This window comes from Jatropha curcas, chromosome 8 (assembly GCF_041381405.1).
Source record: "Jatropha curcas cultivar XTBG-Jc1 chromosome 8, XTBG_Jcur_1.0, whole genome shotgun sequence".
Lineage (NCBI taxonomy): Eukaryota > Viridiplantae > Streptophyta > Magnoliopsida > Malpighiales > Euphorbiaceae > Jatropha > Jatropha curcas.
Genome location: NC_143158.1, coordinates 16,212,464 through 16,239,215, shown reverse-complemented (window position 1 = coordinate 16,239,215; position 26,752 = coordinate 16,212,464). Strand labels below are relative to the sequence as shown.

General features: G+C 31.9%; 1 protein-coding gene and 1 long non-coding RNA gene across 2 annotated transcripts; one reads left to right on the top strand and one right to left on the bottom strand.

Moving 5' to 3' along the window:
• Nucleotides 1-8,053: 8,053 nt before the first annotated feature.
• LOC149494247 (uncharacterized) lies at nt 8,054-25,559 on the bottom strand. The gene is made up of 2 exons (XR_016322173.1): nt 25,364-25,559; nt 8,054-8,474 (listed from the first exon to the last, which is right to left on the bottom strand). It is a non-coding gene; the product is annotated as an uncharacterized LOC149494247 (long non-coding RNA).
• LOC105634642 (uncharacterized) lies at nt 12,765-19,744 on the top strand. Its single transcript, XM_012217529.4, has 4 exons — nt 12,765-13,119; nt 13,234-13,316; nt 19,380-19,435; nt 19,519-19,744. The coding sequence occupies exons 1-4, from the start codon at nt 12,948-12,950 to the stop codon at nt 19,595-19,597; spliced, it is 390 nt and encodes a 129-aa protein (XP_012072919.1). The 5' UTR covers nt 12,765-12,947; the 3' UTR covers nt 19,598-19,744.
• Nucleotides 25,560-26,752: the final 1,193 nt, after the last annotated feature.

Genomic DNA, 26,752 nt, shown 5'->3' with positions numbered 1-26,752 from the left:
CTGCTGAATCAGGTCTGGACTGTTGGTCTGTGTTCCTAGCTTTTGTTTGCTACCTTGCAGATTGATCTGGGCTATGATCCCTTCATAACATTTGTAGCATTTTGTCTTAGCTTTCTAATGAATCTAATTTCGTTCCATTGGGAGACCTATAACTCAAGTTATGTCTTAAAAACTCTGCAAAGGTCAAGGTTATATTAATGCTGGAAATTTCCTATGCCTTGAATCATGGGTTTATTTGGATCAATGTATGTATGAATCATGTGTGATGAGGTTCTCTTGATTATTTGTATGTGTGAGGATTTATTTGACAAAAATAAGATATAAGGTTGAAAAGTGTTATTGTGGATATGTTTAAATGGACATAAATGGGAAAAATTGTTGGAAATTTTGGGATAAAGTGTGGAATTAGTTTAGATAATGCATGATGAGGATAGAAATGGATACCTTGGTGCATAAGAGTTATGTTAGTATGCTTGGTTGGAGAAGGAAATTCCTCCCCTTGGTTTTCATTAAGAGGCCAAACCACTCTAGGGTGGTAAGGCTTACTTAATTATTATTTTTTGTATGGTATGCTATCTATATATCTATGACATCAGTATGATTATTTTGATAACTTTCATATGTTTAGAGTTTTAAAAAAAAAATGGGTATTTAAGATGTATGTGCTTTGAATTTTGAATAAGGAAAGTATGATTTTATATGATAAGAAGTTTCTTATGATAAATTTCATTATGACTTCAAGAACGTTTTAAAAGAAAAGGAATTTATAAGAAATTTCCTATATTAAGCAATTATGTTTAAGTATGAAGTTTTCATGAGTCACTTAAGTTCAAAAGTAAGCTTACATGTATGATTTCATATGATAAGAAATTTTCTATGTTAATTTTCATGAGTTACTTGTGTTCTAAAGTAAGCTTACATTATGAATTTAAGAATACTAAAGAATAAGACAAGTTTTACGAGAAGTATTATGAATTAAGAATTAAAACAAGGATTTTGGGCTCTAATATACTTGATGTGAGATTTGATTTTATTATGTATGATGAGATGCTCGGCATTTGATGCTATTATGATTCGAAGCTATGATCATATGCTAGGCACGTAGGTGTCTTATGTTAGAGTGGACGCGCTCTATATGTTATGAAAAGGTTGGCGACCTAAGGCTATTATGAATAAGTTATGAAAACCTATCTGCTTCTCTTTCTCCTAAGTGTATGCGAGCCCTTGAAAAATATTTTTAAGGCACTTAAATGAATAAGATTATATTATTTCAGTAAACCTTAGTTTAGAAATAAATGATTATGTTCTCAAATTAATTTTCAAGGCATGATATTTCGATACATGGTTTTAAAATAAATAGTATGTGTATTGGTATAATAAATTTCCAAATAATGAATTTGTGATTTGGAAGAATTAAATTATTTATGTTATTAATTATAAGTTTATTTGATATTTCTTTTGCTATAAATGTAAATGTATGTTCTTTTGATGAAATTTATATTTTAAGTGTGTTGCCAGTGCAACATTGGTAAGTTTGTCATTTATGAGCAACACTGAGTTTTATACTCAGCGCGTTGATTTTTATCGCGCGCAGGTTGAAGTTCATGGTTGCTACTTGAAGATCAGAAGGGTAGCTTCAGACCAGAAGCAACTATTTCAGTAATGGTAGAATTAGTTTGATGTACTTAAGAATCATGGCATGTATAATTATTACATTTTCGGATATTATGTTATTTGAATTATAACTTAAGCATGTAATGATAAATTAGTTTGGTGTATATATTTGGAGATAAGCATGAGATTTTATTTAATGTTTGGATATAAAATATGTTTAAGATAGTTGGTATGATTAAGAACATAAGGACTTGATGTATATATATAATGAATGCATTTAATTGATGATCATTAAAATGCTATTGAGGGTTTCTATAGTTATGAAGGTGTAGAAGTGTTGTTGTGTTGCTATGGTGATTACTGGAGTTTGCTGGGGGTTTAGAGTTTAAAATTGGGAGTGTTTTGTATTCACATGTTTGGCGAGCTCGGTTTTTAAAGGGAAACTCTTGCAGTTTTGTTGTAGGATTTTTCCTAAATTGTTTTCATAAGTTATATATATATATATACTTCAAAAACAAATTGAAAAAAATTACTCGCTAAACTTGTCAATACTTAATCACTTCTAATTCATAATCTGATTTTATGATTTATATGTTATGTTAGGACGGTGTCTCCGGCACCGAATGTGGCATCCGCCGTCGGGTCTCTTGGGGCTGGGCGGCGGGTGTTACAATGTGCTAAGAGGATTCACCATCTTACATCCCGTCACCTGCTTGCCTATCGGCGGTGCCTCCTTCTTCTATCGTGCATTACCTCGCCGCTTGCTGCTAGGAAGTATCCGAGATATGTTGTTCCTTGATTTTGCCATTATTCTTTCTAGCACGGTTGTGAAATTATTATAGGCTTGGGTCAGTAGTGCTGCTGCTTGAAGATCTAGAGCAGACACATCAGGGGATGTGGGGATTATCTATCTTCTCCACTGAGTTCCCTACTCTGTCTATCTACCCAATTCCTACAGCAGGTATCTTTTCCATTTGTTGTGAGGATCTAACGTGTTGTTCAACAGTTAAGTGTGAGCATTCTTCATTATGAATCTAAAGGCGTGAAAATGGTTTTCAATCTATGCTCACTGCACCAATTTGATAGTCTCAAAGTAAAATATTAACAGTGATGAATGATGATTGCAAATGTATATTGAAATATAGAAAAGCATTAACCCTTTCCCTTGGGGAACTTGGGCCCTATATACATGGTTGAGATATGGTTAGCTACATGAGGGATTTGGGGGAGAGATATTAGGGGTATTATCTCGTAATTTCAAGCCCATATCTACCTATTTACAGATTGGTCATGTATTGGTAGTTTAATTCCCTTTTAGTAGAATATTGTTATTGTCTATCAGTTATTTTCATGTTTGATATGTGGTCAGCGTGTTCATTGGATTCTTTATTGTATTTGCCTTTACAAGCATAATCTTGATAAAAATTTAACTATCTTTTTCAATTTATGGCGAGTATTTTGCTCATTTAGATATCACAGTTAGAAGAAAAAGTGTCCTTATATTTTTGAATTTAATACAAATGAAGCTTTCAAAAGAAAATAATATGAAGTAAAATCATAAAATCACCAGCCATTGTCTTTCTACTACTACTGATAAGCTTAAGGCCTCTAGTGTTCCTACTTCACTTCTTAAAATTGGAAATCAAAATGTTTGTGCTCAAGTGATAATTTATAGCTAAATTCTCATATTATTTTTTTAAAATTTTAAAATATTAATTGATTTTCATAAAGAAAAATAGTATAAGTCAAGATATAATGGGAATTTGGTGCGAAAATGTAATTTTGCAAAAGCTTGCTTGATGGTGGTGTTAAGAATAAGATTCAAATTCAGTGGTTGGATGTTGTGGCTATCAGGGATACTTTCCTTGATGATGGACTTGAAAGTTTGGGTCTTATGGTTTTTCTTTTTGTCTCTAGAATAGATCTTTCTCACAAAGACTAATCTTAAATACTATGATGATATAAAAATGTTTTCCTAGCTATAGTTGGCTAGCAGCCTTTTTGTGTAAGGAGAGCAACCCTCATCCTAGGAAGCACACTTTGTGGCATGTAACTTCAGATTTATCGGTGGACAGGCCGACAAAGACATGTATTATTATTTATTTTTGTGAACTTTTTATTTGCTAAATCTTTGGGTATTTTTCCAAATAAAACTTGGATTAAATTCAACCATATATCTTTGGTTGTGACTTGCTTTCACTTTTATATGTTAGAAGTTATGGATTTAAGGATTAATTTCTATAATTTTTAGTTAATAACTTTTTATATACTACAGTTAATTACTTTCACTTTCTATTTTTCTTTTTCTTAATTTTATAAATTTCTTTAATTATGATTTATTATTGCCTTATATAAGCATGGTTCCGAATCATTTATTTGATGAGTATTTTTGAAATTTTTGCAAAATTATCAATTTTTTGATTAGTTATCTTTGTATTTTTTTTTTTTTTTGTAAGATAAACATATTATGAGTTATCTTTGCACTTTTCGCAATATAATTATTTTTTGGAATGCTCTTTATTAGCTTAACTAGATGTCGGTTTCTTTAGCTTTTTTTTTTCCCTCCTCTCTCTATATTTTCCTTCATTTCCTATATTTTTTTCTAATTTGAAATATGTTGTTCTTTCAACAAGGCCGGCAACCCTTTGAGACTGATATTGTAAATGGATTTGATGCTTCCTCCAGACGCTTTGTGTTAGATTTAATTTTGAAAGACATAACAATAGAGGTAGAAATTCAAAAAAAAAAAAAAAAAAGGCTTAAAGGTGATAACTTTTTTTAAAGTAGAGTTCATACTATTGAAATGAGCATTTTTGCACTCTTTTTAGGTATTTGTCAAATAGATGTAGAACATTCAAAATTTTAGAAAAAAAATAATTTTTTAATGATGAGAGATCTTATTATTGCAATTAAAAACATTGAGAATAAGACTAAAAATTCATGTTATACATCCCATATTCAGGTTTCATCTTTGTGAATAAAAAGGATACACACAAATTTATAAATATGATAGGAAAGATGCTTGGCATTTAGGAACATTAAGCTTTATAGAAAAACTGAAAATGAAAAGATAGCAAATATGTCCAAATAGCCATTTTTTTCATTAATTCAAACTTTTATAGCCTATTTTTCAATAAGATTTCATTACACTAAGAAAGGAAAAAAAAATTTATATGATATTAGTCAAATATTATTATTTCATAATTCCATTATTTTTGCTAAATTAGAATTATAAATAATTTTAAAATACAATAATGTGCAAATAGTCCAAATAAATGTACACCATTATCTCCAAAGAAAATCAAAGAGAAAAAATATATTTAAAAATTTTATTTTTATTTCATTGTGTTTAACTAATAGAGTATGATAGTAAAGTGTTTACTACCATTTTTTAAAAAATTAAGAATATAATTAATTAAAATTTTTTAAATTTTATTTCAATATGTAAATTAAGATTTTCGATTTAACTCCTATAAGGCAATATCACATGAGACCTTATAATTAAAAATATTGAAATATATTAATTATAAAAATAATTACACAGTAATGATGCAAAATCAAATAAAAAAATGTATATAAATATTTTCTCCGATTAAAATGCATAAAAGATACTCAAAGGATAAATGGTATTTTTTTTTTCTCCAATTAAAAGGCATAAAAAAATATACAATTAAAAGGATTTTCAAAATGATAAATGAGCATATTTTCTCCAATTAAAATGCATAAAAAATCTAACTAAATGGATATATTAGGATTTAAAAATTAATCTAAGGCTATTATAGAAAATCTCATTATTCTCTCGTTCCCACGTTTATACATAATACTAGTCTTTTTATGACGTGCATTGCACGCTAACTATATTCGTTATTCGTACTTGTTTAATTTTTTATGTCATTGCTCACTTTTATTTGTTATTTATACTTGTTTTTATTTTTTAATATTAAATATTGATTGTAATTTTTGTCTTATATTATTTAGATTTTAAAATATTAAAACAAAATTTCATATAAAATTATTGTGAATATAATGATTAATTACTAAAATAGCACCACATTTCAGTTTAATTTGTATCGTCATTTATCTAAAATTCATTATAACTTACCATTCTACAGTATCATCCAATAAATATGTCTCAATATATATATATATATAGATATAACAATAAAATATTATATATTTTTTTGAAATTAAAATTTTCAAAATTGTCATTCCAAACAGACATATATTCATTTTTTTAAAAACTAAAAATTTAAAAATTTTGAAAGAATTAATTATGTATATTCTATTTGAAAATTTAATTTTTTTTTTTAAAATAATCAATCAAATTATACAAGCACAAAGAAAAAAGAATATTATGAAAAAAAACTTTTTTTTCTTTTGTTATATCTCTCTCCTAAATAAAATATTTTAAATTATATAAAAATAGAATCAAATATTTAAAAAATAAATTTGAAAAATAAAATATAAAATATCTCATTATCATATATATTTATTAAAAATAAATTTAAAAAATAAACTTAAAATTTTGAAATAATTAATTATCTATATATATTTATTTTAAAAATAATTTTAATAAATTATATCTAATCAACTAATAAAATATAATTTTCTAATTGGTCATGTCAAAAGTTATTTTAGAATATTTAAATTTTATTAAAGGCACTATCGAAAATCTTATTATTCCTTCATATTCTCATATTTATATATAATATAGACCGATAGATACTATTACTTATTTTTGCTATAAAAATTTATATAAATTTAATTTTTATTAATAATTATAAAAAATAAAAATAAATAAAAGTGCAGTTGAACCGAAATGACTGGTTTATTCACAACTCAATTATCAAGAGAGATATTGGCTTCAAATTGGAGCTGAATCAAAATTGAATCGATCAAAACGGATACCAAATTATATCAACTGTTTCAAGTTTTAAACCGTAACCAAAACTATGTATTTGCAGTTTGATTTTGGTTCTTCATTTTTTTGTGTAAACCACTTGTGTCCGGATCCTACTCTCAGGGACCACTTAATCCGGTTCGGGACATAGTCACAGTTAAGGCTTTTCACCCCTCCCTACAGGTGCATTTAGTGGGATCGAACTCGAAAGCTCTTTCCACATACTCAGCCTACAGATGCATTTGGTTCTTCATTTTTTGAAATAGAAATAGATAATTTTAGTTTAAATCAGTGGTTCCAGTTTAAAATCGTGAAAAATATTTTCAAAGAAAATTTCAATTTATTTTTGTTTCATTATAATTTTCTAAAATAAATTTTTAACTTTTATTAAATTAGTTTAGCCTTTTTAAATATTACAATTTATTGTTATTTTTTTATTCAAGCTACAAAATTTAAAAAAAAAAAAAAGGAGAGAGAAATTTAACAAACTTGAAAACACTATCCAATTTCGATTCTAAACCAAAATGAACCGTAATCCAACAATTCTAAAATCGTACGGTAAAACCACATAAAATAAGGAAAAATTACTATTTTGTCCCTGTATAATTGAAAATACAACTAATTCATCCCTCTATTTCATGAAATACATTTTGTAGCCCCTTACTTTTATTTCCGTCGTATGATTGAGTCCTTCCATTCTAAATTACCCATCTATTGTCGTTTATTCAAAGATAGACTAGTCAGAGGAGTGATAATAAAAAAATATCAAAGTACCCTTCCCCACACTTCGTGATATATAAAAGGGCGTGTTATATAATTGTTTTACCTCTAATTGAAATTTACAACTCTGTCTCATAAAGAAGAGAGATGCTAGGGTTTGAAGGAAGAAGATGGCTTCTTCAAGTGGTGGAGATAGTGCCTGGGAAGGCAGGTTCTTCAATACCATTTACAAATGTGAGAGCAAGACTAGCATTTGGATCTTAGATACTAGCAAGAACAAGAACCGATTATACTACTATTGAGTGAATAATGAATATGGTACATTTTTGGGATGGTGCAAGCCAGTTGAGACATTTTCTAAGGCAAGCATTAGGGGTGTTATTGTGGATTCCCACCCCATAGTTAGAGATATTTTGTAAGTTAAAAGGGAGGTCTACACCATAAAGGATGCGAACAGGTGACTTTTGGGAAAATTGGAAGGGATGGATGGGGTTGAAAGGCATATAAAGCTACTGAATGTGATATGCATGTGTTGTATATTTGTGCTTTTTGTTGTGTTTGCTGTTTAAGTAGAGGTTGTAAGGTTACTTTAAATAGTTGTAATTGATTGGGGTATAATAAAGGCAATGGTTGGGTGATGTTGTAATGAGTATTAGTGGGTAGTTAGGTATGTAATGAATGGTTGGGGCATTTTGTTAGATGCTTGTTGTTAGTGTTGGCCTTTGCACCCATTGTGAAGCAACTTTTTGTATGAGCAATGAATGATAAATATTCAAGGTTTCCTAATATGAAGAGTTAAAAGTAGTTTGACATACAAAATTGCAAAAAGAACTTATATTTTGCATTAATATTGGTAATTTGTATCAAAATATTAAGAGTACCTGTAAATCAATAATGGTGAGATTTACAAGTAGGCACAATCAACTATTAAATACCACTATTTGTATGACATTGACATCCCATCCTCACTGAAGTAAAAGAAAACAAAAAAAGAACAAAAAAGAAGTTGCATGTGCCATTTACCAAAAAAATATCCCAAAATATCCCTATAATCACTATACTATCACTCCCTAACTAGAGAGGTCACTGTTGTTTATACAGGCCTAGTGCAAGAAATTCTAGACTGAGGTTCCTCCTAATATTACCTTTGATATTGCCTCTGAGATTGCCCCTGAGCTTCCCCTTGAGACTGCCCTTAGATTGCACCTAAGATTGCCCCTTATTGTTCCTCCTTCTCTAGCTTGATATAGGAAAAAATATAGAAAAGTTAGACCAATTGATAACACTATTTAGAAGAAAGGACAAAAAATGGATAGTAAGTACATAGTCACAGATATGTAGATCAACAAGCAGAAACACAGTCACAGTAAACCAAAACCAAAAATGCAGAAAATTGACAGATGCATATCATCAAGACCAAAAATAAGTCAGCTGCAACAAAAAATTTATGTACACCAAACATGCATGTCACCCAACCAAAGAATGCAGAAACTCAGACCTGCACTTTTTATTGCCAGAAAACACCCAATACAAACCACAATGAACACTCTTGTCAAAAATCAAAAATTCAATAAACCAAAACAAAACACATAACAAACCATAAAACAACAAAAACATAAATTTATACTAAGCACAAATTGAGAGCTGCTGAATCACCAAAAACATAATCCAGCGACCATAACAAATCATAAATTAGCAAAAACATAAATTTATTCCAAAAGCAAATTGAGAGCTGCCGAATCTCCAAGAACATAAACCAACTAACACCAATTAAAACAGGAAATACCTAAGTTTGCAATGGTGGCTGAGATTGGCATGTTCTCTTGTTATGTCCCAATTGAGAGCGTTGTTTGCATCTAACAGCGGTTGACTCGTGCTCTTGGTCATAGCTGGTCCTTCACCCTCTTGTCTATTTCTTCTATTTTTAGGCTTGCCCACTCTTCTCTTCACTTTAGGTGGCCTAATCATTTCACTCTCAAATTGCTTGGAACTCAGTTTCAAGTATTGGATGAACGACACCCCTATAACACTCAGTATATCTCTCAACTGTGTAAAAGTCATGGCAAAAGTCTTCAATTTTAAGCCTCTTGTAACCAATTACAAAGATAGCATGTTTACATGGCAAGCCTGTAATCTCCCACCATGAACAACTACAAGTCTTCTTGCATAAGGATGAAATGCATGTCTTCTCCACTGATTGATAGGTATATTCATTAGCCATGCATGTGATTTTCCATTTAGCTTTTCAGATATTTCTTTCATATGCAATTTGAATTCATCACTATATGTGGATTTTGCATTAGCCCAAAATTCATTCCTGAGAGCTAAACTAGAAAACTCCTTAAAGTTCATCTCAATATGCCTACAACAGAACCTATGTAATGCATCGGAAAATCAAGTCTTGACTGCATCTATTAAGCCATGTTAAGCATGCCATTAAAAAAAATAAACATTCACACAAAGTTAAATGATAGTGGCAGACAGATATTCCACATGCTATATAAACATAATAAATTAAAGTGCATAAAGTTAAAGTGAATAAAGTTAAAATGCTTAAAGTAAAGATTCTAACATTTTGCCTATCAGACATAAATTTCCATGGCTTGTCTGTTTTTAAGTGACCAATGCATTGGTATAGACAATCTAAAAAGAACCCTCAAGACTCTTTACACTTAGACTCAACTATTGCAAAAGTAATGGGAAATACCCCTCTATTTGCATGTAAGGTCACAGCGGGCAAAAAACCTCTCCAAAAGGGCATTTTAGGTGCACCGATCCAATCCTATAAAAGGCCTACAAGCCTTGATGAGTCCATCTCTCAATGTCTTGAAGCATACAAATAACCTCCCAAATACAATAGGGTCAGCTTCCGAGTTTCTTGGTTTTGGTCTAAATTTTACAAAGGTACCTGGATTGTACCTTTGTAAAGCTATAATGTATCTTCTTAAATGATTATAGCTATCAGCATGAGAACCATGTATGTATGTTTTGGCTTGGGCTCTTGCCTTATACAACTGCCAACCTTCAACTTGAATCCCGTTTTTCTTTTAAAGTTCACCTTGCATTAACTCATAGCTCATGTTTGAATCTGAGTGAAGTTGATCTTGCAGCTTCTTCTTAACCCATCTAGTGGTGGCATTGAGATTCTTATTCCTAATTGGTCTTACACATAAATGTTCATCTTGTAAGGTCTTTACCATAAAAGCCATGTTGTCATTCATCTTTGATGCATGAAATCTCCAACTGTAACCTCCTGAATTGCATGACACAGTTACTCTCAGTATCATTCTTGTGTCATTTAATGATATATTTACCCTTCACAGCACAACCTCTCAAGGCCTCCCTCACTTCATATACACTAGAAAACACTTAACCACCCCTAAATGTGATATCCCCATCAACTAGTGCGACAAATAGATCATCATACATACTTCTAAATGGATCATCAGCACTATCATTCTTCTGCCTTTCATCAGCTTCAGAATCAATACTTCTTGAACCATCATCGGAGTCATTAATATCTTCATCAACAACACTAGAATCCCTAAGATTTACCTCCTCACCAACATTTTCAAATGATGGATTACCTCTCACAGGTGGTTCACGAATGATAAAATCATCATCCAATTCAAATTCATCTTCTTCATCATTTATGAAGCTAACACCATCATAGTCGCTATCACTACTATCACTGTGATTCACTTCATCCTCTACACTAAATCCCTCATTTCGAATACTTCTTTGCCTCCTTAGTTTGTAACTCTTAGTTTGACTTGCAGTGTCCACCTTTTCTTTCCCTTTTCTACTCTTCTCATTTGCTGGTCTTTGCACTTGTACATCTTTAGCAGTAGAAGTAGGAATCTGAGTTCTAGTAGCACGACCCTTCCTCTGCCTATGGACCTTCCCCTGCCCCTATCGATCCCTCTCTCAGATGACTCCTATATGTCTAAGACCCCATCCCAGATTTGAGCACTAGAAACATAACTTTTCCTCCCTTGATCTTGAACTTGTACCTATATTTTTTTTCAACCTCCACCTCATTTTGATAAGGAACTTCACCCGGATCCGCTGATGTGTATTCATTAGCCCCTACCTCAATATATGGTTCATTACCTCCTAGTTCAATATCCCCAACCTATTACCCCCTACTTCAGTACCCACAACCTCATTACTCCCTACTTTAGAACCCCCAACCTCATTACCCCCTACTTCAATACCCCGAACCTCATTACCCCCTATTTCAGTACCCCTAACCTCACAACCCCCTATTTCAGTAGCCCCAACATCATTACCCCAATTTCACTACCCCTAACCTCATTAACACCAAAATCAGTATCCCCAACTCTATTAGCATCAAAATCAGTGCCCTCAACTCCATTAGCATCAAAATCAGTACCCTCAACTCCATTAGCACCACAATCAGTACCTCCAACTTCATTAGTAGGCTCATTAGTAGACTCAATTACATTAGGCTCAATAAATTTAGATTGAACTTCATTTTCATTTACTTCATTACTCACACCTCTGCCCTATCATTAGGACAATCAATGATCATCACTTCATTTGGATTAGGAGGAGCAGCAGCTTCAACTACTATAGGTTGCACATTATTTATTGTAACATAAAGTTCAGCTTGACCAGTTTGCTTAAACATCTCAAACATGTGCATCAACTCCCTATCAGATTCTATTAAAAGGTTTCCTCCATATCTTATGTCAATGAATGTTGAATCAATATCAAACATTTTATATATATCATTCACCAAATCAAAGTAACAATACTATAAGGGTCAAAGCAATAGTATTAACAACTCCATCAAGATGGATGAAAAGATAATAGTATAATGGGATATCCATTCTAAAAAAAAAAAAAAAAAAAAAAAAAAAAAAAACACAAAAAACAAATCATTGAAAAAACTTAGTTTCATTCTCACTATAAAAATGCTAACTGTGTTTGAGTTCAACTGCAGCCTACTGAAGGGGAAAATATCAACCATTTGTGAACCAAACATGCCAAAATCTTTAATAAATTCACATACTTTATATGTAGTTTAGTTATTGTCGAAACATACTTTTTCTAGTTCAAACCCGGGCTTCGTTCCTTCAAATAGATTTCTGCCGAAGCTTTGCCCACCGATACAACCTAACTAGTGCAACGAAGTGGTTTTTGTAAGGTTTTTCCTGACTGAGTGCTATCCTGTGGTTTCCCTTAGCTTCAGTCTACGACAGTTGAAAGTAAGAGAGAGAGGAAAGGGAGGGAGAATGCTTGGCTTTTTTTTTTTTTTTTTTTTTTTTTTGTCCTAAGCTTTGTTTTTGTCATTTTTATTATAAGGTTATTTAGGTCTTTTCGCTTTGAATAAACGACAAAAATAGGTAATTTAGGATGAAAGGACACTGTCATATGACGGAAATAAAAATAAGAGACTAAAAAATGCATTTCATGAAAAAAATAAACTAGTTGTTTTTCCAATTATACATGAATGAAATAGTAATTTTCCCTAAAAACAATTTGATTCTGATTTCATCATCTTAAGGAACCGGGGTTATATCAAGCGGTTCCGCTGTGCTGTTTAAAAATGTTGTATAAAAGCCTTAATCGGTAGGGGAAGCACCGAAAGGAACAGATACGCAAAGTCAATTGCATTCGTATACAAAGCTTGAAAGAAAAGTAAAACAGGGTCTGAATTAATAATCAAGGCTGGGATTCTAGGAAAATGGCGTTGCAGTGGATGATACTCACTTACGCCGTGGCAGTGGAGGCGGTTCTAGCTGCAGTTTTAACCCTGCCCTCGCCGAAGCTGTTGAAATATCGATTGGTGTCTCTCGTCTCCCTCCTTCTCCAACCTGCTCTCTTCATCGTCCCTTTCGCTGGGTTTCAGCTCCTGGGTTTTCCTCTTTTTCTGTTTTTTCTTTGTTAATAGGAAATTTGAGTTTTTGGACATGTGATATGGAGGTGGGGTTCTCATCATTTTGGGGTTTTGGATTTATCAATGTGTGCAGATATCTACTGGAAGAATGAACATCGGTTGATGTGCACCTCTGAGATCTGCACTGCCGCAGAAAGGGATCGCTATGAGAAATCTGTGAGTCTTCCTTTCTTATTTAATTTATAACTATGATTTTGATGAGAAATTTGAAGGTGGAAATGTTTTTCAAAATTAAGCTTAAAATTCTGTTGAAAGTGATGAATAAAATTAGTAGTGATTGTCTGATTGGTGTTAACTTGTCCTTTGATTCCCAATTTGATATTAATGATATTGTGAGTGTAATTAGACTAACTAAATTGGATGCGTGGAAAATGTCTCCTGTTTTAAGCTTACTATTGCTGGATCTTACCAGAGAAATGAAATAGTATTTGAGTGTTTTCTGAAACCTGAAAGTTCATATCCCAACGAATAAGTACAAAAGCATGTAGGATGTAATCTTCAAATGCAGATCTGATAGTTCCGCAAAAGACACTACAGGCTGAATTAGATATGGTAACAGAAGAAGAATAAAATTATCTAAATTTTTTATGGTATTGTCCTTTATTCTTCTATTGTTCTTTCTTTTTGGTTCTAAAGCGTGCGGTGGTACCAACTGGAATGCTCTATAGGAGTCATCTTTTGTCCTTAATTCCTGGTAGAACCCTAAGAACATTAATAGCATGCTCTTTATTCTTTGTATTAGACATAGATAGGGAGCTGAGTTTTTATATTTCCGAGCATTTTGGTGTAGCATTGCACTATTTGTTGGATGACATGCTTGCACCTTAAACCCCATAAAAGGTGGTAGTTTTACTGAAGTGCAGGGCTGGCAATTATAGAAGCAGAAGACAAATCTTTGCTACTTCTTCATTTAAGAACAAATAGGAAAGGGGAAATAACAAATTATGACAACTGATTAGGGGCAAACCATGTCTCCAATCCTCCCTAATATTTTAGGATGGTTACCATATAGTTACAAACTTCAATCTTCCTCTAGACAATCAATTGATTAGGCAAAATCATGTCTCTAATCTTTGGATGACTGCTATATATGTATATAATGCAATATATATCTAGCCTATCAACCAATTAAGGGTTGTCATGTCCAAAATCTTAGGATGTTTACCATTTACACACATTGTACACTTTCTCTTAGTCAACAAATTAATAAGGGTGAATCATGTCTCCTATCGTCTCCCAAATCCCAAGATGGTTGCAATATATGTGCAGTTATAGACCTTTTCATTTCTATGACAACATGTATATCAATTCAACATTAAATTAGTAATGCAATTCACAATTTATTCTCTCTTTTATTTTTAGTGTTCTTAGTTTTGCTAAATTTCTAACCGTCATCCCTGTGATCAATCAAGAGGGCTTAATGAACAAAAAAAGCCTAATCTTTGATTTTCTTTTTAATTTTGGTTAATACTTTTAATTTTGTCAATAATACCCTAAACTTATTTTTCTTGGTCAAGTTTGACCTTCATCCAGATTCTGTTAGAAAGTAGCTTATGTTGTCATTAGTGGGCCCTAGGAAGCCACCTCACGCCATGTCATTGTATCAAAAGGGCTCAACCTGACATTTTTTTTTTCAATTTTGGTGAATACTTCTAATTTTGTTCATTAGTGGACCTCACACCAAAATAATTTTGAGAAAATAGGGAGATGATAGTAAAAAGAAATTGTCTTCAACAAAATGAAATATAAATTAAATTTCAAAATGAACCAATTTTGAATAAACCAATAGTTTTAAAATTTAGTGAAAATATATAATTTTTTTATAAAAAGATAAATATACTCATAAATTTTGAAGAACTAGAATTATTAATTTTCATACAATAAAAATAAGTGTATAATTTTTTTTCTCTCCCTTTATATACAGTATATATTATTGCCTTTTCTTCAATGAGCCAACTTTGACACTCCATGTCCTCACACCCGTGCATCTTCATTCATTCAAATTCCCATTTTATCACCGTTATTCACTTGCTAGTTTCTTATGGACTCTAGACAGAGGTCGAAATTGATAGGGAAAAATAAGTTCGAGATACTGATTGAAAAATTAAAAGTATTGGTTAAAATCGAAAGAAAAAAGCTAAAGTTCAGGTTTTTTTGGTCATCAAGTCTTTTTGATACAATAACTTGGCGTGTCCATGTGGCACTGAGGTTACAATATGTGGGTCCCACTAACGGTGACACCTGTTAGTTTCTAACAGAATCTGGACAGAAGCCAAATTGAAAAGGAAAGATAAGTTTGGGATATTATTGACAAAATTAAAAGTGTTGGCCAAGATTTGAAAAAGTGCCAAAGTTCGAGGGTTTTTTTGATGGTTAAGCCATCAAGAAACCACAAAATGCATCCTCAATTCCAGTTGTTTCCTAACTCAATTCTTCTACTCCAATAGCTTTATAGGTTATTCAAGTGTAGTGGAATATAGGATTATGCGCAATACTTTATACCATCATTTTTATTTTTGTTTTGATTTCAAAACCATTGATGCTAGAATTTGGAGCTTTTTATGTCAGTATTACAAACACTGTTCTTATGTAGGATTAGGCATCTTCTTTTATACTAGAGTCCCTTTCCAGCTTAATAGGCCTTATTCTAGGATCCTGTTGCAGCTTGATAGTCCTTACACCTATAATAACTATTATCATTAAATGGATTAGAGTTATGGGTGCATGTGTCTGTTTTATGACTTTTGAAATATGTTAAGAAGTTTGTGATTTTTTCATTCTTACAACTTCGAATGGGAAACAGTGAAACCTTGTGATAACTTTGATTGGGGATTATTGAATTATGAAATGGATACAAAGCAATGTATTAAATATACCCCCCTCTAGCGCAGGGCCATGCATGGGGTAAAAATAAGGCTTACCCAAGTTTGATTTTAGCTTGTTAATGACAGACATTGACAAATTAGATGTTTCGTGCGAGACTATGCCTCCAAGTACATGCCTATACTTTCAACCAAGTAACAACCATACTTTAATTTTCTTTGTTTCTCATGCTATGATACCTAAAATGCTCTCTTTTTGATTTAATCAAATCCTGAAGATCCTCTTGATCACTTTCTTCATTACATATATGAAGATTGATTTTGATCCCATTATCAAGTTTAAATAACTTATTGCTTTTTCCAAATTTTGGCTGTGGGGGTAAAATTGCAATTGAACAAATGAATTGGGATGCAATTGTAACAAGCAACAAAGTTTGGGGTAAATGAATAATGAAGCCATTTTTTAATGGTAAACGGTAATTATACGTATAACTTTTTTCCCCTCTAATCTGAAAAGCTTTCTATTATTTCCTCTCTCTCTCTTTTCTCCCTTGTCTTAGTTTTCTTCACTAAACCCTAAGCTAGCATTCTTTTTCTCTTTCAATCTTAAAATTCTTGAAAACTCAATCCATAATCAGCAATAACAAGCAAATTAGAGCCACAAAAGCTGTACATCATAATAATGATGAAGCTACTGCGAAGGTTACTAACTTAGATATAAGAAATTACTTGAAATCTTTGTGTATTCACCCTGAATTGAATTGTTTGGGATTCTTAAGTGAAAGAATGATTTTCTTTTCAACTAAGAGCAACCTCTATGAACTGTGTCCTAGCCTGTTATGGGTTACTTATGCTATACCATTCTCTAATTCAACACTGAGGTGAATTTAACTATGAATATCCTGAATTTTGCTCTCTGTTGCCCTAGCGGGCTCCTTTCAATTCTCTTGTGATTGTGCTGATTTATAGGATTTACAGCAAAAGCAAGTTGTCATGTTCTGTTTCAAGACCGAATCCTGGTAGAGTTTTTTTTTCTAGATGGAGCCTCCTTTGGAGGTCCAAAGAGAGTAGTGGGATGGAATTATGGTACATGATTTGTAGATGAAGAAGAAAGGATGTCTAAAACAAATAGAAATCGATCTAATGAAGGCCAAAGAGAAGAGTGTGAATATAGTTAAAGATGAATGCTCTTTTATAGGTATATGAGAATGAAGATTTGTCCATTTTGAATTTGCTTAGCCTTGATCGAATGTGGTCAAGATGAGACATTTGCTTCCTTTGGAAGATTCTTGAGTAAAAATGTGGGAATGATAGATGAAGAAGAAAGGATTAATAGAAGAAACAAATAGAAATCATCCCAATAAAGGCCAAAGAGGGGTGTAATATAGCTAAAGATGAATGCTCTTTTGTAGGTATATTAGAATGAAGATTTATCCACTTTGAATTTACTTTGCTTGATTGAATGTGGTAAAGATGAGACATTTGCTTCATTTGGGACATTCTTAGCAAGGATCCAATTTTACCTGACTCGGTAGGTACCCAATCCGGTCTGACCCAATTTCGGTTATATTTAATATTGACATTATATTTTTATTAAGTCAAAATATAATTTTCTAATATTTACGTATTTTTATTTTTAAAAATATCAAAATGAAGAACATATATTTAATGTTAAACGGGTATTTAAATGGGTAATTGTAATAGGTTTCGGGATGGATTCAAGTAATAAAAGTAAATTTCCAAACGGGTTGAACACCTAATGTATAATCGGGTTTGGGTTCGGGTTCTACATTTTAAGCGGGTACCCAACCCATTGCCAACCCTATTCTTGGGTGAAAATGTGGGGATGATATTTTTGAAGATTTATTTTATTGATTGATTGGTCATATAGGATTTGCATGGAGATTGATATTGGTGCAGTTGGTGGTGAGGAAGATGATAAGGAAGAATGCATTCCATGATGAGATAAAAAAACAAGAGACTTATGTGGTTTAACTTTTATTAAAAAAAATATTATTAAATTTCAGTATAGAGTCCCAATCAACATTCCAAGTTATCTTTGGCTGGAATGTAATGTTACAACTTAAATAGATGTTCAATCATTTTCATGTCACAAGTTAAAATTTGAGGTGATGATGTTCATAAGTGATAATTTGAGGTATCATTGGTGAAATTGAGCCTTTATCTACTAGCACATAGGGATGAGCATTATTCCGTTAATATTGAATAACCAAACTGACCTGATGCTATTTTGTCTATTCGGTTTGTTAAATATAAAATTTGGTTTGGTTTAGATTTTAATATTGAGAGTTTCGATTTTTGATTTTCGGTTTGGCTTTGAGTTCTCAAGATTGTAGAAACTTTGTAAACTGAACAACTTCAAATAAATCAAGACAACATGAGTGGATGTGTTTAATTCAGATGTATATGATGTGAACTTAATTATAGCTTCTAGATTGAATCCCGAGCAGTATAATCAGCTTGCTGCTATTGTATATGCTTCCTAATTTTTCTCAGAATATTTAAGCAGCTTTCATAATTGTATGAAATATGATAAACGTGCTTGATAAAATTAATATTTTTCGAGGTCACCTTGAAGTTTCCACAGTTTGATTTGAAATGGGAAATGGGAAAATTTAAAAGGGTTTTACTTTTAGTTTTATTATTGTTGTTTTTTTCTGCTCATTCCCTATGCTCTCACCTGACAATCCCTCAGTAGAACGTTCTCATAAATCAAGTAATGCACATATATAACATATGCAATCCTGAATTTATTAAATGTGGAGTACTTCTGTTTTTAGTTGGGATGGAAGCACATGTAGGCATAGCATAGCTGTAAGTGAATATATGACTCAAGGCATACCTAGGTTTGATTTCCTCCTTCCCCAGAATCAAGAAAATAAAAGGCCTAGGATGAAAGACTGATTTTCAGCCATTTCAGTCCCTTCTATTGAGGAGTCTGTGATGATGGTGTATATATATCTTTTGGATAATTAAGATGGGAGACTGAGTTTTATTGACTTTGGTCGCATCCATAGAGACTATGTGATAATGGAGATTATATCTTTGGCCAAATGAATAAAATTGCTCTTGAACTTTAAAGTTTAGTCCCTGAAGCACCCTGAAGATTTTGAGACTCATCATATGCCCCATTGAAGTTCCAATTTTTGTTATAAACAAGTACCTTCAAGGGCACACAATAGTCTCCAAAAATTTTTACTAAAAATTGGATCCATCAACCCTAAGGTGCAAGATTGTTACTGAAAATTGCAACTTTAGGGACATGATAGATATCTCAAGAACTTGGAGTGTCACAAGAGTAAATTACTAGGCCATTTTGTCTTACTGCAAACTTCCAGTTAATTATTTTGTGTTGATGAGCTTTACCGTTGTGCAGATTTACAAATCCCAAAGGAATGTGATCTTATGTGCTTCAGCTTGCTTGCTCTACTGGTATGGGGCAATTAACTTGGCATATATACTTTACAGTTTAGAATTTTACTTGAAAGTCTAAACTTGTGTGTATATGATCATAGGTGTATCTATCGTATATGCAAATATCATAAAGAGATTCAGAGTTTGGAGGAGGTGGAGAAGAGGTACAAGGACCAGTAGTTCAGTTCTCTGTCCCACTTCAGCATTGGGAGCACACAACAAATTATACTTCTTGTTGTCAGTGTTTTGTTATGAACTTGGATTTGTGAATTCATGCCCTTTGCATGTTTTTGTAATTGAATCAAAAAGTCATATGCTGGGTTGAACGTAACTACTATTTTGGTTCTGTAATCGAGCTAGAATCACTCTGTATTTGGATTGTATTGAACTGAACCAAATGACAATCTATTAATTTTTTTTAAAAAAATTAGTATATAAACAATCATATTTTATTATTAAAATATACTTTTTAAAAAAACTTGGATATATCAGATAGTCTGCAACAATCATATTTTACTATTGAGAAAACATTTGACGATTAATTAGTTGAAACAATTCATTGCATTATAACTAATATTTTAATAATATGGCAATTCATAAATGTATAAATTTATATTATATACAATCTCAAATATATTTAGATCATGATAATATATTTTAATCACATATATTTAGAATGCTAAATGTAAATAAAACAATACCAACGCCAGTTATTCATTTGTAATAAAAAAAAAAAAAAACAATACCAACGCCAGTTATTCATTTGAAATCTAAGTTGATATTAACTGGGAAAAAATAATATGGTTATAAAGGATGTTAGATGAAAAAGTTTGTGTTTTGATTTGTATTATTCTAGTTTGTGTTAATGTCATCGAAATACTTGGAATATATTGAACACGATATTAAATGGTGAAAGTTGGTGTTTTTAAATTTCAAAGTGTTGCTTAAGGAAAGTCGTTGTAAATTGAATTTCTCTAAAATCTAATGGAACATTTTGAGTTATCTTGACATAAACTTGATTCTCCATGAATAATGATATTGTGGAATAATCTAAATGATTTGAATTTGAGGACATTGGATTGTATTTAATTAAAGCATTAATTATAGTTTATATATTTTAGTGAGATTTACATGGATTTTGGTTAATGGGACTTGTTATAACTACAAAAGGCAAACACTTCCTTTTTGATGAATTGAATAAATTACTTAAATAAATTGAATAAAGTTTGAATGATACATGGTTTTGTGTGGTTCACATTGACTATGAGAAATGACTACCTTCCATGAGAAATGACCTTAGGTAGTGTAAAGACTTAACATTTATAAGTTATATGGGTATCCAACACTAATAATATTGTCCATTCTCTACCAACCTTTAATGGACAACCATAAATCTTGTAATATATGTAACTGCAATTATGTAAATAAACAGTAATGAAGTCCCATTTATATGTATTCTCACTTTATTCTTATAGAAAATCTAACTTCAAAGAAAAATTGATCTACAAAAGCCAATTACAGGTTTTGTAGAAAATCCAATTATATGAACCTATTTATCTATAAGCAAATAATACAACCAAATTCATCTACAACATGTTGAATGAACTAAATGGTTCCTGCTGAAAGGGGTCCAACATAGACTTCGCTAGAACATTTCACTAAAAGTGGAATTGAACGCTATGAGGAATTTACTGCTATAATTGGGTGACCATTACTTTCAACAATGCAGGTGGGGATCAAGTAAAATTTTCAGTTCTTTACTAGCACAGTCCCAAATCATTTATTGACTTATAATATCCAATTTAACAATTGCATTCTAATAGAACAGTTTACCTTTTATAACGATTTACCTTTCCTTTCCATTGGGTTCTCTCTTGCAGCATGGAACTGAATTAAATCTACACCTACAACGATTAATGAATACGTTGACTGAAATAACCCCTGCTAAACATACCCGTGTGAGATAACATTACTTTATATTTAAATTGATAACATAAAATTTTGCATATATTGGTATAAGTAATATTAAATGTTTTCGGTCTTAACTAGCACTTAAATTGTTTCCCATATTTGCTACTTCACAGTTCTCGCATTCCTTCCGCTTTATAGATGATGTAGATTTTTTCAAACTATAATCATCACCTGTAGAAGATTCCTGGTTCAATTTACATACTTTAACTTGTTCCCATTTCGTCTCATCAACCTCTAAAGGATGGGGCTTGCCATATCTAATTGGCAACACCTAACAATCGTAAAACAAATACTAGAGAAGATTATTCTACTCAAACACAGTACTTATAAGTATAACCTCTCTTCAGCCATAGCCACCAGCACTTTGCATACCAGAAGCATTAACATCCTGTATATCACCCTTATCCCAAACGCAAAGCCTTGGGAAAACATTCCACTTCATTGACCTACTTAAAATCAAGATGATCAAGATAGAAAATCTACCGAGAGTAACAGTACCAATTTTATCAAATAATATGAAAATCTACCGAGAGTAACAGTACCAATTTTATCAAATAATATAGTCATATTTATATTACAATCACTTTCATACAAAAAAACCATAAATATTTTGATTCAGAAGTTAGGTAATTAGATATCATACCTTTAAGAACAATACACAATCTCCTAGGTCGCTAGCCTTTCCAGACTTCTGCATTGACTCCTTAAACTATTCAATGCTTCTAACTAACTGTAGCAACACAAATTCAGCCCAATTAAATTCCTTTATAGCTTCTACATTAGTAACAACATCCATTAATTGCATGCTAAACCTACTGCATTTTGTTGGACATGGAAACACACCAAGTGTGTACAACAAGAAGTGTTGTTGGAACTGCAGTTTTCGCATACTATTCCTTATTCTCTTCATCGCCTCCGCCTCCATCACTGCTTTACATCCACCATACTCAGCTGTGATGCGTCTAAGTAGTTCTTCATGACCAATTTTTGGCCCAAAACCAAAATGACCACTTCTTCCAGATGGGATGCCCAATACCTAACCCACATGATTAGAACAATGTCCAAATTGATACTCCATTTGGTAGACTAATGCACACTTTCTCTGTGTTGAATTTCTCATACAACCAATAGCAGAACTTCGATTTATAACTATTTCTTGCATTTTCAATAGGACTTCAAACCCCAAATCCTTTCACAGCTCTTCGAACCCCCAAATCCTTCACCCACTTCTTTAGTTTTTCTGTCAACTCACTAAGCAGTGCTCTTAGTGCCATTGGCCTACATCTTATGTTTAGGCTCCGTATTGAGACAAATATATTATCATGTCCTTTATACTTATAGCTGCCTAACATACTTAAATAAAAGAAACCTATAATAATGCAACATGGCCTCAAGAGAACACACACCATATTATTTTTCTTTGTTCTCACATATGACCCATAACGGTTCTTGCAACATTCATCCGACTCGATCGGCACAACTACACAACTATGCCTATCATTATTATGGATGCTTAAATTTTGCCCTGGCAATGTTACTCAGCATTGATAACCTTTTTTGCTCTAAAATAAGATCGGGTCATCTGATAGACTTGATTCTTTGACCGTGATCTGAGTTTAAAAAATTGAGTTGTCAGGCTATTTTTGCATTTTAGGGTTTCCTGGGGTTTCACATCGAAACAAGGCCTGGGAAGCGCCTCGGGTTTGCCCGGGAAGCATCCTGATACACTGTCTTGTTTTGCATGCCATCCAAACCATTTTTGCAGCCTGGTTTTGGGATGTACCATGTAGACCCCAAAATTAAGGCCACCTAATCACACCATTTACCTATAAATAGGCCAAAGGTTAAAGGTTAGGGGTTGAAAATTTTTCTAAGGGAGAATTCTTGCATAATATTTTCTAAGCTTTAAGATTTGAGATATAAACAAGTTTTGTATTCTCTAATCTCACAAGCTATGCATTTTTCATCAAACTTCCCTTGGATTTCATGTTTGTTTTCCATAAATACTCATCTAAATCACTGTAAATCGGATTAATCACCAAGCATCAAGGACTTTGGGTGTTCTCAACAATTTTCATTCAAATCTTGGTTTTTTCTTCAAGGCAAGGTAAATCTGAGAGTCTGATTTCATTTTCTTCATCCTTTTCTTTTCCTTGGTGATTAAAATCACCTTTTAGAAGCCTGGTTCTGAGGGAAGCCCATGATCAACCAAACAGAAGTCTATCTGCACAGAAGTGGCGTGCCTTATAGCTAAGTGGCGCACGCCACTTCCCTATAGCCAAACACTCCGATATTTCCTTTTCTGTGTTCTGGTTTGGGTAAGCCCCGTATGCCACAAGAGTTATGGCACATGCCATAACGTATAGTGCATGTGGCTTCATTTCGGAAACTCAGATTTAATTTTCATGCAGCCTAACTCTAATATGTGGGCCTTTTTGAATCTAACACTAAGCGTTAATGCTTATTATAATGCCATAACGTATAGTGCATGTGGCTTCATTTCGAAAACTCAGATTTAATTTTCATGCAGCCTAACTCTAATATGTGGGCCTTTTTGAATCTAACACTAAGGGTTAATGCTTATTATAATATTCTCAATTCATTCTGACCTTAATAAACAACAATAATCAATAAATAGATTGCGATAGTCATATTTTTTCATCATCCATGATGAACATCAAATTATTGAATCTAAATCTTATTTTAAATTGAATCTAAATCTTATTTTAAATTGAATCTAAATCTTTTTATCTTACTATCCTTTATATTTCTGCACTTTAAATTCCCATCATTTAAGGTTCAAGCATTTTATTTTTATGCTTTATTTATTATTAACTAACCCATTAGCTTTTAATTTAGTCTTTAATTATTTTGTCATTTAAATATTGTTCATACTTCCTTTTGTTATTAATTATTATTGTGATCTATGATTCTATGATTATCTATAATTAGTTTGTTTGTGTATGGTTTGATATCATTTAATGCTTTGTTATTATATTGAGTATAATGTAAAGAGTTCATAATGAGCTCTAATTAATTGCAAATTATAATAGATAGGGGGTTTGAGAAATGTTAATGGGATTGAAAATGTATTTTAGGATTTGGTTTGTAATTATTTTCAACTTCCCCTTTCTTTACATGGTTTTGGTTTGATGTTTTGCTTTATGATTAATTGCTAATAATGCATTTGAGTGTCATGTTTTATAAAAATGCATTAAAATCATTTTTAGCATCTCAATTAGAGTTATACCGATATTGTGTTGTGAATAATTGGACAAATGATGGAGGTCAGTTTATGGCTGGGCAATCTGGGTGCCTAACATCTTCCTGAGATTATACCTAACTTCTGGTTAAAACTGATTCGATTATTTCAAATGAAATGGTCGATTCGGGATTTTCCTTAAAGAAGGTGGCAACTACAAAAATAAATTCTTACCAAAGTAAGAGCCTTCTTTCTCAAAACTCCCATTTTCAAAATAAAGACGCATTTCTAAAGGTGAAACGGGTTTAATAAAAAAAATCGATTTTATAATTAAAATAAATATAACCCTGTTCCCCATCCCAAAAGACGCATATCCAATTATCTTCTTTGTTTCCTTCCTCTCTGCATGTGAAAACAAACATAAATTCTATCTAATTCCTTTCATTGAATTATTAAGTTATTCCTACACATTCACATTGATATGTCTCACACATTCACATTCAATATAATCCTCTTCATTATAATTCCTTTATAATCACATTACGATGTTCTAATTCCATGAACAATCATTTCTAATTACATCAAATTTAAAACTAAACTTTACAAAGTTAAAGACCCAAGGCTCATGTACTCTAAGCCACCATAGTCACCTATAATCAAAAGTTTAGCTACAAACAAAATAATTCATATTGATTATACTCGGCCTCGCGAATTTGCAGTTGACACTAACCCAACTCATATAAAATCTCACAGTTGAATAATGAAGTGCTTACCTCGACATGCCTATTTGTTCCACTTGCTTGCTCCTTTGCTCAATCATTCAACTTAATCAAGTTCTCTCTTTTGATTTCTAGGGTTTCTTCATCCATGGTTCCCTGCTCATTGAGCCTTGAAGATACAATAACCCCTCTTTTGCATATTCTGTTTACTCGCAATACAACTGCTTACTTTTACTTTGTACCCTTAATATTTAATACGTTCATACGCTCTACACGTAAATATCCTTTATTGTACACTACAAACTTAGACCCCACTTTGTAATTTTTCTTCTTTAAAATGTCACCGTGTCATGGCCCGAGTCGTGTCATCTATCACCACCCTTTCACAAATACAGGTTTGGCAGTTTTGACTCTAAAACTATAAACCAACCAAAATTTTGGTTTATAAAATTTTCAAGTTAAACCAAATCAAACTATCATTTTTCTAAAACTATGGTTTTAAGTCGGTTTGGTTTGATTTGAATATATTTAAACGTTTTGAGCTGTTGGATATACCAACATACATGGTTGTGCCATCATGACAGGAATAAAAATGACAAATCAGCAGCCAAGGATGAACGGTATCTTCAAGTGATTTTTGAATTTGTTTTGAGTAAGAAAAGTGAACTTGAGGGTTTTAGAGTAGTGTGCAAAAGAATTTGTGTAATAGTAAAGCGAATTTTAGGGTGTATTACTTTATCGTACTAAAGTTTTAATTTGTCACCTAAAAACACTTTAAATTCTATTTGTGTAATAGTAAAAGAAATCTAATTATAATCTAGTAGAAACTATACTAAAATGCTGATATTTACTATCCAATGAGTAATGAAATCAATTTTTAAAACAAACTAAATAAATACGAACAAATTAGGAAGTAAAGAAATATACGATTACAACTCAAAATGGGAATAACAAAAATTATAATAATTAAAATAAGAAATAAATCGAAAACTTCCAAAACTAATGAGCTTAACATGACACAGCCACACCAGGTCATGTCCAACTTCTTTGTGCTGGAAAAGGTGTAGTGCATAAATTTCACTATGTATTTTCAGCAAGTATTTTTGTTGCACTTGAACTTTGCGAAGAACACATCATGATTCTGTATTTTTACATTTCAATAATAACTGTGACTCTCAATAAAATGAAATGTAAAAGTATAAGGTTATGATTGAACCCTTGCAAAGACATTTCATTTTGGTAAGGGATATAGTTATTACTAAAATATAAAAGTGTAGGATCATGATTTAACCCTCGCAAAATTCAGAGGTCACAAAGATATTCAGTCGATGTTCATGCTCAAATTTATACATTAACCCTGTTTGATCCTCTATAATAACATCTCATTACGTTTGATGTCTAAATATTGATTCTACTGCTCAGGAGTTATGGCCACTTTGTTGA